The 14357-nt window shown below is 46.9% G+C and overlaps 1 protein-coding gene across 1 annotated transcript in view; it reads right to left on the reverse strand.

The window, feature by feature from the left end:
* Nucleotides 1–13936, reverse strand: part of NHS (NHS actin remodeling regulator) — a 368434-nt gene extending 354498 nt beyond the window's left edge. The window contains exon 1 of the mRNA XM_021932794.2: nucleotides 12813–13936. Within this exon, the coding sequence (XP_021788486.2) occupies nucleotides 12813–13374 (562 nt within the window). The 5' untranslated portion in view covers nucleotides 13375–13936. The remainder of the gene's footprint in view (nucleotides 1–12812) is intronic.
* Nucleotides 13937–14357: the final 421 nt, after the last annotated feature.

Consider the following 14357-nt stretch of genomic DNA (forward strand, 5'->3'; position numbering starts at 1 on the left):
CTTGCTTCGACCCCTCTTGCTTCTCCCGCGGTCTCTTCTTGCCACAATACCCAAAGTGATCCTTTTAAACTCTAAATCAATCATGTTTCTCCTGGGCTTAAAAGCTTTCAATGACTGCCCACTCCACCTGGAGCAAAAGGCAAAGTCCTCTCAGTGGCCTACTAGACCCTAGATGATCTGCCCCATTACCATTTCTCCTTGCTGGCCTCTTATCCTCCTACTCTCCTCCTTGCTAACTCCTCATCTACCACACTGGCCTCCTTGCCATCCCCTGATCACATCAGGCATGCTCTCACCTCAGGGCCTTTGCACTAGCTCTGTTTCTCTCCACTGGAACACTCTCTTCCTCCAGCAATCTATGTAATTTACCCTTACCTCTTTCCAATCTTTGCTCAAATGCCACTTCCTCAATGAGGCCCACCTGACCACTCCATTTAAAATGGTAACTCCACCCCAACTCTCTGGATCACCTTCACCTTGCTCTAGTTTCTTTTTGCCCACAGCACTTACCACCTCCTAACATGTTTTGTAATTTCATCAAACGTATTGTGTTTATTATTTAGGATTTGTCTCTCTCCTTTGAAGCATAAGGTCTTGGTAACTTTTTTGTTTACAGATGAAACTCAAGGGCCTAGAATAGTGACTGCTGTGTAATAAATGAATGAATCTGGATGATAAGATTATTGGTCAATTTTTTCTCTACTTTTCTGCATAACAAAAAGAAGCCACACACACACACACAAGAAACTTAATAGACATCTTTGACCATGCAGAGACACACAGCATTGCTTGGTCAGCTGTATACTTTACCCTGACCCAGCACTTCACAGATTCAGGCACAGGTTTTCACCTACTTGAAAGAAATTAACGCATACCTCCTACTCTGTCTGATCCAATTATAGCATCAATAAAATAGCCAATAATAGCCAATAATTATCAAAGGCTAACCGTGTGCAAGGCACAGTTCTCAGTGCCTGCACACCTTGACTTTCTTAGTTTTGTCAACAACCTGATGCAATCAATACTGCTTTTATCTCCATTCTGTAACAGATGAAGAAAAAAATTCAATAAATTGTCCAGAGTCATACAGCTTTGAAGGAGTGGAGCTGGGATTTGAACCCACGTAGTCCAGCTTCAGAGTCTACACTCTTAATCACAAACTCTCTTGCTTCTCAACAATTAGCTAAACTAGACACTTGCCAATGTTACTCAAACTGAGCCTCAGCAAATGCCAAAAGGTCATGAATTTCAACCTTTCCTTAAGGAACAGAGAACAAGGACATCCAGGTACCTGAAAAGAAAGGAAGGGAAAAGCACTCTGACACTCTAGAGCCAGAGAAATGAACCCTAAGACCCACAGAGTCCCCTTGTAGTCCAACGTTACAGTTATTCTGTGACCAACATGCCAAAACAGATTTCCCCTAAATAAACTCCTTACTCATTATACATAAGGAAATTAAAATGGCCCCTCTGATTGCTGGAATTGAGTCCAGTTTGAGCCAGATTAACCTCATTTCCCTTTTGAGTAGGGTAATTACACCGGGAGATCAAAAGAATGCTACAGACATATGGTATCTTGATTTCAGCAAACCACTTAACAGTTGCTCGTGATGATAGATATCATGAGTAAGGTGGAGAAATGTGATTTGAACAGGAAGGTAGGGGAGTGCACCCGTGGCTGCTGCAACAATGAAACCCAAAGAATGTTGATTAATAGATCTCAACTTGGAGAAACATTGCTAGTACTGCCTGCCAGTGGGCTCTGGCCTTGAATCCATCTGAACAATAATTTTATCAAAGATGTGGGTGATAGCATAGAATCTTGTTCATGGTGTATGCAGAGAGCAAAATGCTGTGAGCAGTAGCTGACACATTGAATCAAGATTTTAAACCATCACCACTGACTGGAAATGAAAGAGCAAAGCAAGCAAGATTCAATTTAACAGAGACAATGGGAGACTCTTGTGAAATTTAAGTTCAAAACACCAACTGCACACATGGAATAAGGAAAACCTCATGTTAAAAACTGCCACTATAAAGCAAGGGAGTTTCCTGGGCCAAAAGAGCATTTTTACACCAACAGTGTCATGCAATGGTTAAAACAAGGACCACATTAGGGACATTCTTCTTTTTTTTTTTTTTTCTTTTTTTGAGACAGAGTTTTGCTCTTGTTGCCCAGGTTGGTGTGCAGTGGTGCAATCTCGGCTCACTGCAACCTCCGCCTCCTGGGTTCAAGTGATTATTCTGTCTCAGCCTCCTGAGTAGCCGGGATTACAGATGCATGCCACCACGCGCAGCTAATTTTTGTATTTTTTAGTAGACATGGGTTTTCACCATGTTGGTTAGGCTGGTCTTGAACTCCTGACCTCAAGTGATCCACTCGCTTCAGCCTCCCAAAGTGCTGGGATTAGAGGCATGAGCCACCACGCCCGGCCTGGGACATTCTTATAAAGAAAGGAATGGGTCCATTTGTGCCCTGCACCTGTGGCAGAGGACAACCAGAGTGGGAGCAGCCTGGAAACTTGACATTAGGAAGCCTGGTTGAAGGAACTGAAGTTGTTTTACCTGGGATGAAGAAAGCTTAGACAGTGCCATAACAGTAACCTCCAGATCCTTAAAAGATGTTCTAGAAAAGCAGTTATAGGTAGATTCCCTATGACATGAGACACCAGAACAAAGACGAAAAGGCTTGCATTACAAAAAGACAGATTCACTCTCAATGTAGATAAGGACTGTTTGAGAATGGGAGCTATTCAGCAATACAATTGGGGCAGGGGTGGCCACTTCCCACTCCTTGGAGTCTCAGAGGGCATGGAAACCAGATGAGCTGCCATTTGGGACAGCTTTAAAAAAATTCCCACTCTGGGTGAGAAGTTTGATTCTATGGGTACTAAGGTCTTTCCCAACTGTATGATTCCAAGATTCTAGGACTTTTGTTAAATTAACTTTATTTTTAGTTAATTTCACTTTGAAGGATGTAGGCACAGATATCTTTAGATCTAGCAATTACACTTTTAAGAAACCATTCTTAAAAATTCATACATATAAGCAAATATATATATGGAAAATGTTTATATGAGATTTGTTTATAATAACTAAAACCAAGAAAATGCTACCATGTGGGTAAAAGGTGGTTAAATGCTTTGAGCATGTTTGTGCAGGGGAATATTATGCAGTGTTTTAAAAAACTGAGGAGCAACCTCATGATTTGATATGTCACATGTCTGTCACCAATTAAACTTAGAACACACAAAAAAATGAAAACAAAATAAAAAATAATAATAATAAAGTAAAAAAATTTTTGGGATATAGTCTTACTCTGCCACCCAGGCTGGTATGCAGTGGCATGATCTTGGCTTACTGCAACCTCCACCTCCTTGATTTAAGCAACTGTCCCACCTCAGACTCCTGAGTAGCTGGGACTACAGGCACATGCCATCATGCCTGGCCAATTTTTGTATTTTTTGTAGAGATGGGGTTTCACCATGTTGCCCAGTCTAGTCTTGAACTCCTGGGTTCAAGCAATCCTCCCATCTTGGCCTCCCAGAATTAGGACATTTTTTAGCCCATAAATGCCCAGGTCCTCAGATTACTCATTCAATACAGCCAAACCTCATGTACATTAATGGATTGAGAGACGTCAGAAACAAAAATTGACCATACCTGTTTTAGTCATTCACAAAAATAAAGTAGACAGTTTCCCTGCCTTCTGGGCTTAATCTGGTGGGGGGGCTCTCCAAAACTTTGTTTCAATAGATTTCAACCCCAGAATGAGATCCTTACATTCAGGAACCATTCCTACCTCATTATTTTTGTTCCCACTTGTTATTAAGATAGGATTCATGAAGAATTCTTGATGCAAGAAAAATTTTCAGGAATTTTTGTGATTGTTTGTTCCAGTCTTACTCCTCCTATGATTTTTTAATAGAATGTCTCTCAAAATCTTGTGCCCCACAATTTTTAATAAAGCAAAAAGAAGTTAAGCTGAACTATCAAATAAAATTCCAACTATATTTAAAATTGTCCTTGACTCTAAAATTTCAAAATGTCATACAAAAATCAGTGAATCTTCAAGACTCTGGGACTAACATGGGACAATAGGAGAGATTTTTATATGTCATTGCCTTTTAAAAGTAATGCCCATTAAAAGTAGACTAGAAGTGCTGAGACTGAAGATGTTTCTGAGAGTTTATGTGGACTTTACACTGTCCTGATGGCACTGTGTAGAAAAGGCCTCCACACACAGGAAGAAAGAAATCTTTATTATTATCATCTTAGTAATATCCATCCAACAGAATCTCAAGGATTTCTTAGGTAAAGTAATTCAGGAGTTTTGATTTAAAAGTCCAATCCAGTATAACAAGAAAAGTCTAGAAAGAAATGTGACACTGCTACTGGTTATGAGGAAATTACAACAATGAATCATTAAACCCTTGAAAGATTGTATTCTTCTCAGCCGTTCTGTGATGGGTTTCAAAGCAGCTTTCAATGAAGCTGTTAGGATCTCATAATGCCTCACAGAAGCTCACTGAACAGGGCCAGGAGGAAAAGAATCTTAACCACAATTACAGAAACATCCAAGAGAACACACTAACCAAACTGCAAAGGTTTTTTATAAGTGGTGGACTGAACAGAAAGGGAAGGAAAAGCAGGACTATCCTTCCAAAACCAGAATGAGCCCATGATCAGTGTTGCCACACCAACCCAAAATGATGAATTCACCCAAAGTATTACCTCCTGGTTCCCTTCAGAGATTAGCAGTTTCTGTGTCTGTTCTGGCTGAAAATTATCCTTCTCAAATAGGTAGTTTGGATCTCCTGGGGCTGTCACTTATGCATTCCAAAGGGCAATAAACAACACTCTCAAAGGCTTGTCAATAGAACATGGAGAAATTGAGGGGGTATGTCTTCATTATCATAGATTTGAGTTCCTTTTGTTACCCTTCTCACTGCTGAAGCACTGAAGCTCTCCCATGCCAAGACAGGGATTCAAACTGTGCATCCGCTAATGGTAGTAACAGCTATTTCCAGACCCACTGATATGGTTTGGCTCTGTATCCCCACCCAAATCTCAAGTCGAATTATAATTCCCAATGTTGGAGGAGGGACATGGTGGGAGGTGACTGGATCATGGGAACAGATTCTGCACTTGCTGTTCTAGTGATAGTGAATGAGTTCTCATGAGAGCTGGTTGTTTAAATGTGTGTAGCACTTCCCCCTTCACTCTTGCTCTCTCTCCTGCCACCATGTGAAGATGTGCTTGGTTTCCCTTTTCCTTCTGCCATCATTGTAAGTTTCCTTAGGCCTCCCTTGCCAGGCCTCCTGTACAGCCTGCAAAACTGTGAGTCAATTAAACCTCTTTCTTTATAAATTACCCAGTCTCAGGTAGTTTTTTTTATAGCAGTGAGAGAACAGACTAATACACATACCATAGAGTGTTCTGGCAGGGGCTGGGGGTATGGCTAATATAATAATCCTGGGCTAAATAGTTTAAGGAAAAAGAGTGAGAAACATCATCTCTACTATACCCCCAGCCCTAGGTCTTTGCCTTCACAGTTTAAAGATTAAATAGATTGTCTTGGTTGCAGTTCCCCCATAAGTAGACCCTATGACTGCAAGTACAGGTTTGAGTGCAAGTAGTTTATGTGGGAGGTGACTCCAGAAACACCCATAGGTGAGTGAAGAAGTGAGATGGAGAAAGGAAGACAGCAAAGATAGGATGTGTCATCAAATAAGTCATCACTATGGGTAACTGGAGCTCAGTCCTACTGGAGGATTCTGAGAAATGGTGGAGAAAATGCTACAGAGTTCTCCTATCCAAGGAGTAATGGCACTGGTGCATTCATCCATCAACTTCCTCTCCATATTTGGTTGAGTGCTGCTTCTCAGGCATTAACCTGCTGGCACCTCTGGCCTTCCCTACATGCAAGGCCAAGCATGGTCCATAACCCAGTACAAAACAAAAGTTCCAGGCAGAGTTACAGGAGTTTGCAGTAAGTAGCCTTCAGCATGAGAGATGACAGCCAAAGGAATATAGACAGGGCACCAATAGTGTCTGCTGTACAGAATGAAAAAAGCTAAGATAAAGGTGAGCACAGAGTTCTAGAAAAGTTCATAGGTGGGGGAGGTGACTGAAGTGTCACTGCAGTACAATGGGGAAATGATGGTCTTTTCAATAAGTGGCAGTAGGCCAATTGTGCATCCATATTTGGGAAAAAAGTAATCTTGAGCCCTACCTCACACCATTTGCAAATATCAATTCCATATGAAACATGGATCTAAATGACAAAGGCAAAAGAAAACTTTCTGGAACTTTTGAGATATCTTCATGACCTCAAGGTTGGTGAAGAATTTGTTTAAGAACAAACAGAAGATAACACAAAAACACATTAACCATAAAGAAAAGGATTGATAAACTGGACTATACAAAAATAAGAACTTCTGCCCTCAAAATATAACACTAAGAGAGTGAAAAGGCAAACCACAGAGTAAGAGAAGGTATTGGAAATACATACAGCTGACAAATGACTCATATTCAAAATACATAAAAGACATCTGTAAGACAGTAAGAAAAGGTGCAAAGAGCCTTATTGAAAAATGAGCAATTACTTGGGCAATGAAATAATTTGTACACCAAACCACTACAACACATGATTTACTTATATATCAAGCCTGCACATGTACCCCTGAACCTAAAATAAAAGTTAAAAAAAGAGAGAGAAAAGAGAAATAAAAATGAGCAAACATCTTGAAGAAGTAATCCACAAGGAAGAATATCTAGGTAGTTAAAAATTATATAAAATGGTGTTCAGTCTCACAAGCCATTAGAGAAATGCAAATCAAAACCAGTATGAGATTTCATTACACATCCACCAAAGTGGCTACAATTTAAACATCAATACCAATATCAGTGAGGATGTAAAGCAACCAGAACTTGCATATACTTCCAGGATTATAAATTGGTACAACCAGTGTAGAAAACTGTTCAGCCAAACAAATCATCCCCTTTGATCTAGCAATTCTTCTTTTAGATACATACCAAATAACTGTGTATACATAAGCTCATCAAGAAGCATGTAGAAAAAATTGTTCATGCAATAGCTCCCAAATGGAAACAACCCAAATGTCCGTCATCAGGAGAATGGATCAAGAAATTGTGGTATGTACACACAATGGAAATTTATTCAGCAATGAGAATGAACAATCGGCTATATATGCAATAAGATGAAAGAATCTTACATACATAATGTTAAGTTAATAATGCTAGAAAGAAGTATATATGTTTTCACTTATATAAACTTCAAGAACAAGAACATCTAATTGATAAGCATAGAAATTGGGAGAGTTGTCCTGTAATCCCAGCACTTTGGGAGGCCGAGACGGGCGGATCACGAGGTCAGGAGATCGAGACCATCCTGGCTAACACGGTGAAACCCCGTCTCTACTAAAAAAATACAAAAAACTAGCCGGGCGAGGTGGCGGGCGCCTGTAGTCCCAGCTACTCGGGAGGCTGAGGCAGGAGAATGGCGTGAACCCGGGAGGCGGAGCTTGCAGTGAGCTGAGATCTGGCCACTGCACTCCAGCCTGGGCGACAGAGCGAGACTCCGTCTCAAAAAAAAAAAAAAAAAAAAAAAGAAATTGGGAGAGTTGTTACTTTTAGGAAGGGGGATATTGACTGGAGGTGGCTTGAAGGGAGGGGAGGATGTTTCAGGTGCAGTAACATTTCTTGATCTGGGTGGTGTTTACATGAGCTGTTCACTTTGTGAAAATCAACCAAGCCAAACACTTATGGTCTGTGTACTTTTCTGTGGGAATGTTAAACTTTAATATAAAATTTATTTTAAAACTCAGTAACTAAATAAATCAACAGCAACCAAAATGCCAACAACATTAAAACGTCTAAGGATGAACATACTGGAGTTGAAGCCCACGAAGTGCTTCCAAAGTCTCAGGTTTCAGTGACCGAGAAGTTGGACTCTTCAAATTGATGACCATCGGTCTCAGAAGGCTCTCAACACAGCGATATCATCCCAGTACAGTTCCTTAATGCCTTCAAGTTCCCTCTCCGAGACAACTTATTAACACCCTCTCTTCTCTCTTCACATTGCCAACACTCTCAGCTAATGACCTCACCCCATACTTCACAGAGAAAATAGATCCCCTTGTAGAAGAACACCCCATCCCACCACCAGCAGTTCACCAGCCCACCTGCCTCCCTGCTCGTATCCTTCGGCTTCCCTCCAGGGGCCATGGATGAAATAGTCTCTCATCTCATCCCCTCTCAGCTTCTCAGTGATATCCATAATTATTCAGTTCTCTCCGCCAGGATCATCAATTCACCCTTCTCTTGGAATTCAAACATGCCCAAGATATCAATACCTTTTAAGACATTTTTCCTTGATACTGTATTCCCTTCCAGCCACTGCTCAATTTCTCCACTCCCCTTCAGAGCCAAACTCCTTACAAGAGTTGTCTGTAGGGCTGGGTGCAGTGGCTCACACCTGTAATTCCAGCACTTTGGGAGGCGGGAGGACTGCTTCAGCCCAAGAGTTCGAGACCACCCTGGGCAACATGGCAAAACCCTGTCTCTACGAAAAATACCAAAATTAGCCTAGCGTAGTGGTGCACACCTGTAGTCCCAGCTACTTGGGGGGCTGAGATGGGAACCTGGAGAGGTCAAGGCTGCAGTGAGTTATGATCAAGTCACTGCACCCAGTCTGGGCGACAGAGTGAAAAAAAAAAAAGCTGTCTGTAGTTGCTATTTCCTCTCCACCTCTCCTATTGTTTCTCCAACCCTTTTGGTTTGGCCTTCTTCTCCACCCCTCCAATGAAATGGCACCTCTCAAGGCCACTAATTAATTACAGGTAGCCAAACTTAATAGCCTCTTCTCAGTGCTTATCTTCCTCTCAGAAGCACTTGACCAAGTTGACTTCTTCCCAGTTCTGGAAACACCTCCTGGCTTGCACCATACCACACTCTTCTGATTTTCCTTCTAGCTTTCCAGCTGTCCTTTCTCAGCCTTTCTCCTCCCCTGTGAAGTTTTCAAAGTTGGACTGCCCTGGGCTAAGTCCTGGCCTCCATTTCTTTACTATCTCCACTGTGTCTAGCTCCAAGGCTTCACATGCTGTCTCCACTCTTAGGTCTCACATTCACATCTCCAGCCTGGACCTCTCAACTCACACATGTAATTGTGTAAGACACATCAGGTATCTCAAACTTAACATGGCTCAAATATAAAACTATTGATTCCATTCCCTCCACAAGAAAATATCCACTCTCCCTCTAGCCTTCCCCAATTCTACAAACAGTAATACATTCTACAAGTTATTATTTTTTTGTTTTTTGAGACGAAGTCTCGCTCTTGTTGCCCAGACTGGAGTGCAATGGCGCAATCTTGGCTCACTGCAACCTCCACCTCCCGGTCCAAGCATTTCTCCTGCCTCAGCCTCCCAAGTAGCTGGGATTACAGATGCCTGCCACCACACCTGGCTAATTTTTGTATTTTTAGTAGAGATGGGGTTTCACCATGTTAGCCAGGCTGGTCTCGAACTCCTGACCTCAGGTGATCTGCCCACCTTGGTCTTCCAAAGTGCTGGGATTATAGGTGTGAGCCACCACACCCAGCCACATTCTACAAGTTATTTAAGCTTGTCATGCAAAAACAACAAACTAGGAGTCATCCTTAATTAATTTTTTTCTCACACCCTGTACCCAATCAAATTAGTAAGTCCTGGCAATCCTATTTCCAAAATGAATTCAGAATCTAACCACTTCTCACAGTCTCTACAGCTACCTCCCTGGTCCTAGCCACCATCACCAGTCACAGTGTCTAACTGGTTTACTAGCCGCCAGGCTTGCTTCCAGAGTGACTCTTCCAAAGTGTACATCAGATTATGTTGCCCCTGCAAGAAGACCCCTAGCCTGTCTCAGGGCAACAGGAAGCAGCTGTCCAAGGATGAAATAGCAAGCAGATTGCACAGGGGAATGGTGATCAGGTGACAAGGATATACAGGGGGTGTGAAGGCACCCTCAAAGGAAGAGGAAAAAGAGCAAGGTTTACTTTTAGGCTTCCTCTCCCTTTCAAACTCCCCTAGGCCTGAGCAATACTAAAGGGAGATAGATGCATAATGCAGCTGATGCCACTGGTGCCCTACCCACAGCTACTTTGCCCTCCCCAGAGGACCTCTGTCAACATTCCTGTGCACATCATAGGCTTTTTGCATCTCTCTACCTGGCCTTGGGAGCATGCTGGGACTACATGTGGGGCAAGACCCAGAAGCCATGGAGTTCATGCTCCAGGTGCTACCTTCCATCTGTGAGAAGAAGTTGGTGCATAAATACTCCAGCTTCCTTAATCGTTAGTGGAACATGTTCGAGGTGTGTGCTCAGAGGGTCGCCAGCTGGATTGAACCCCAGTTGCCCACAGGGCTAACCCGCTTACATGGTGTACTGGCTTTCCTCTTTCCTCCCTTCCCCATCTCACTTCCCTACGTGCTCTCTGTGCTTCCAGGGAACCCTTACCCAAATAAATTAATTGCATCGAAATCCTTGTCTCAGGCTCTGCATTCTAGGAAACCTAAACCAAGATGCATAATAGTGTGCTGTTTCTCCCAAAGGTAATACCTTTTATAACATCAAACAAGAACAATGTCATCCCGAATTTAAATGGACAAAAGAAGAGAGAGATCTGGACATAAAGTGTGGAGATAGCATTTTAGAAAATAAAATTTAAAATAATAGGAGATTTTAAATCTATCCCAGGCAGAAATTAGCCCCGTCTTTATTATTCATGTACAAATATGTGTAGAGTATATATTCACCAACTATATGCACACACTCAAGATCCTCTCTTATCTCTATTAACTATGAGTTTGTACCCCCGACAGTTAAAAGGACTTGAAAGAACTGTGATACATTCCAGGTACATAAATGCCCACTGCTGCATTTAAAGAGAGAAAGAAGTGGGCACGTTCTGCTCTGGCAGTGAGTTTCACTGGTGTGAAATCTAACTTAAGGAGAGGTGTGTCACACACACACATACACACACACAGACACACACACACCCCGGGAAATGTATGCACCACTCAACAGTCTGCAAAACTTCCCTCCAGTTCTTTTGAAGTGAAGTCACCACTCCCCACAACCGCACTCCCAAGATATCTGCGCTGTTGAAAGTGAAGGGCCTGTCCCCGCTGTGTGGTTTGGGGTAAAAAGGAGGCAGGATTAAAGCGCTCATTTCAAGTCCCAAAAGTAAAATACGACTTGGCCTACGGCAGTCCTAATTCTTTCCAGAACTCATCCCCGGAATTGCCCTTTTAAACAACCAGTCATTAACCCAACTCCGGGTCTTTTATAGCTGCGAAAAACGATCGAGCACATCATTTATTCATTACCCTTATTATTATTGTTATTGCAGAAAAGCAGTGAATTCCCGGGGCGGGGTTCAAAGGGTTTTTCGGAGGAGGAGGGGGAGAGGGAGAGAACACGCGGGCGGGCAGGGACCGCTAGGAGACTGGGCTGGACTGTGGGGCAGAGGTGCCCGGAAATCCCCAGGGAAGGATGCCTCCAAAGCGCCTCCGCCCCTCGCGCTCCTAGGCCACTGCGCACCGGCGCAGCTGCTGCAGCAACCAAGGAAGCTTCTTACGTAAGTCAGAGCCGCTGACATCACCTTCGCCGCGAGCGTCGCAGCCTGACTAGGCGCCAAAGGACCGTCGCGCCAACCCAGCGCCCCTGTCTACCTCCTGGGTCGTTCCTAAATGATTCTGCCGTCGCCAGATTTGGGCGATCGTGAGCCAAGGGGACTGCCCTCGGAAGGGAGATGACATAGAATGACTATTTATTGGGAGCCCTTGGGTGTCGTAAGAGCGAAGTCAGCGGACAGCAAAGATGCCCAGGGATCTCCCAGACTTCCTTCCTCGTCGTCTCCCTGCAGCCCGCCTGGCAGACTAGTTAAGTGCTAGACTAAGTCCACGTGCTAATAGATTTGGACGACAGTGCACCGGGGCAGAGGAAGACAGCCTGTGGGATCCTCTGGGGGCAGATGGCACAGAGCCATTTAGTAGGAACCCTGGGCTGTTCAGGGTAGAAAAGATGCCCAGGGGTCTCCTCGATCTCCCTGGGGCCCCTGCCTGACACTCCCACCCTCATCTCTCCCTGACCCTCCCCGCGGCCCCTCCGGGCTACAAGGGTTTTCGGCAGAAGCACTACGGAGTTCACTCTAGGAGGCGAGCAGCGCCACGCTACGTCTCACACGAGGGCAAGGCACAAGTTCGGAGCTAGGGGCAGCACCTGAGGTCACAGCGAGTGAGGAAACAGCCGCGGTGCTGCAGCAGTCTCAAAAGAACACTCGCTACTCCTGGAACCCCAACCCCAAACATGCATGGGGTGGGCTATAGAGCTCAGGGCTGGGCTTCTGGAAACCACAGGAGTTGCAACCCTCCTCGCTGCCTCCCCGTGAAGGATGTGAAAGGCGAGCCCCGGAGGTGAAGGACAGACCCTCTCTGCCTCCTGTGCTCCCATGAACGCTCCCTTTCTGCTCCCTCTCAGCCCACGCTGCCTGCGACTTCAGAGGTCGCCCTTTTAACTTTCCACCGTCCACGTCTGCATCACTGAATCGGGGTCCAGCCCAGCCACTCAGCCCCAGGAGGATTGGGGTGGGTCCCAGGGGATGGTAAGGGTGGAAAGGCGAGAGTAGTAAGGTGCAAGCTGTAACGGGCGCCGCGCCGCGGGGCTGGGATTGCCGCTGCTGGGGACGGCGCGAGGGTGCGGCGCGGAAATCCAGAGCCTGGCGGGCGGACGGCGCGGGTACTCACGCACTGCCTCCTGCTTAGGGTCAAGCGTGCTGAGGACGCGCTGCACACCGCCGAGCTTGCCCTGCAGCGCCCAGACGCGGCGGTGGGTGAGCTGGATGTCGCTCTCGAGCTCCTGGAAGAGGCTGCACGCGTGCCGGGCCACGTCCGAGAGCTGGCGGAGGACACGGGCCAGAGCCGCGTTGCTGACAGCGCATAGGTCCAGCATGAGCAGCACGGCCGCCGCCGCCGCCGAGGACGCCTCGCCAGCTGTGGGCGCCGCCTCCGGGATCCCCGCCGTGCTCTCCTCGCCAGCGACGGACGCCTCTCCGTGCGGCGGCTGAGCCTGGTCGGCCGGCGCGGGCAGTAGCGGCGGCGGCGGTGGCAGCCCTGGAGGTGCGGGGACCGCGCGGGCTGGCTCCTCTGGCCCTGGCGCCTCGACCTCGTCCAGATCCCTCCGGCCAGGCGGCTGCAGGGGCGGCGGCGGCTCAGCGCTGCCTCCACTCGCGTCCACCGCTGGGCCAGGAGCAGGGCGCCGCTGCCTGCACAGCCATTGCGGCTCCACGATCCGCTTGGCGAAAGGCATCCCGCGCAGCCAGGCGGCGACTTTCTGGTCTCCTCCGAGCGCCCCTGTGAGCCGGAGACCGGGCGCGCCCACCTGAGCAGGGAGGGGGCAGGAGTCCGGCAAAGGCGCGATCTGGCAGTCCGGATACGCAGGGGGCTCCTCTGCTCACCTGGCCTCCTCTTCCCCGCCCTCTCCCTAGCAAATCAGTCCACCCAGTCCTCCTTTGGGTGCACCGTTCCCTGGGGAGGATGACAAGCGCCCTGCACAGAAATTTAGGGGTGCGCCTGGTGTCTTCTCACTTGCTTCCAACCGGGGTCGACTGGCTCAGCTCCATCGTTTCTGTGCTCGCCGTCGCCACCCCGGCCACTGCCGTCGCCGCCGCCTATATAAATGGGCGTGCGTGTGTCTGTGTGTGTGTGGGTGAGTGGGTGGGTGGGTGGGTGTGAGTGTGTGCGCGCGCCTCAGTTTGAAAGTACCCCGGCGCAGGCCTCTCCCCGCGCGCCCTTCGGCCGCTCCGGGGAGCGATTGCGCCCGGGATCTCTCTCCCTGGCTGGGCGGGGAGGAGGTTTCGGAAAGGCGCTCTGAAAACCCGGAGAGAGGAATCTGCCTCCAGCCCGGGCGCAGGAGGCCGCGCGGGGGTGACGGGGCGGACGCAGGGTGGGGGAGGCCGGGGCGAGGGGGGCGCAGCGCCCTGTGCGGCCGCTGGGAGTCACTGGTGGCCTCGCCGTGCTGGGCGCTTTCAGGCGCAAAGACACTTCCTCACATTCAAGGGGTTGGAATTGAGACTGTCAGCTTGGTGGGGGCGGGGAGTCCTCAAGTTGGGAGTAAGGGTGTGGGTAGTAAGTGCACAGGGAAGAGGGTGGGGTATTGGGGATGCGGCAGATTTGGCGTGTTGGAGCAAGTTTTTCGCCGAATTCCAGCTCTGTACAAGACCTTTGGGTTCTTACAGGGAAAACTGGGCTGCTCCTCGGAGATTCCCCGGCTCTATGAACGCAAGGAGACAA

The sequence above is a fragment of the Papio anubis genome, chromosome X (assembly GCF_008728515.1).
Source record: "Papio anubis isolate 15944 chromosome X, Panubis1.0, whole genome shotgun sequence".
NCBI classification, from domain to species: Eukaryota; Metazoa; Chordata; class Mammalia; order Primates; family Cercopithecidae; genus Papio; species Papio anubis.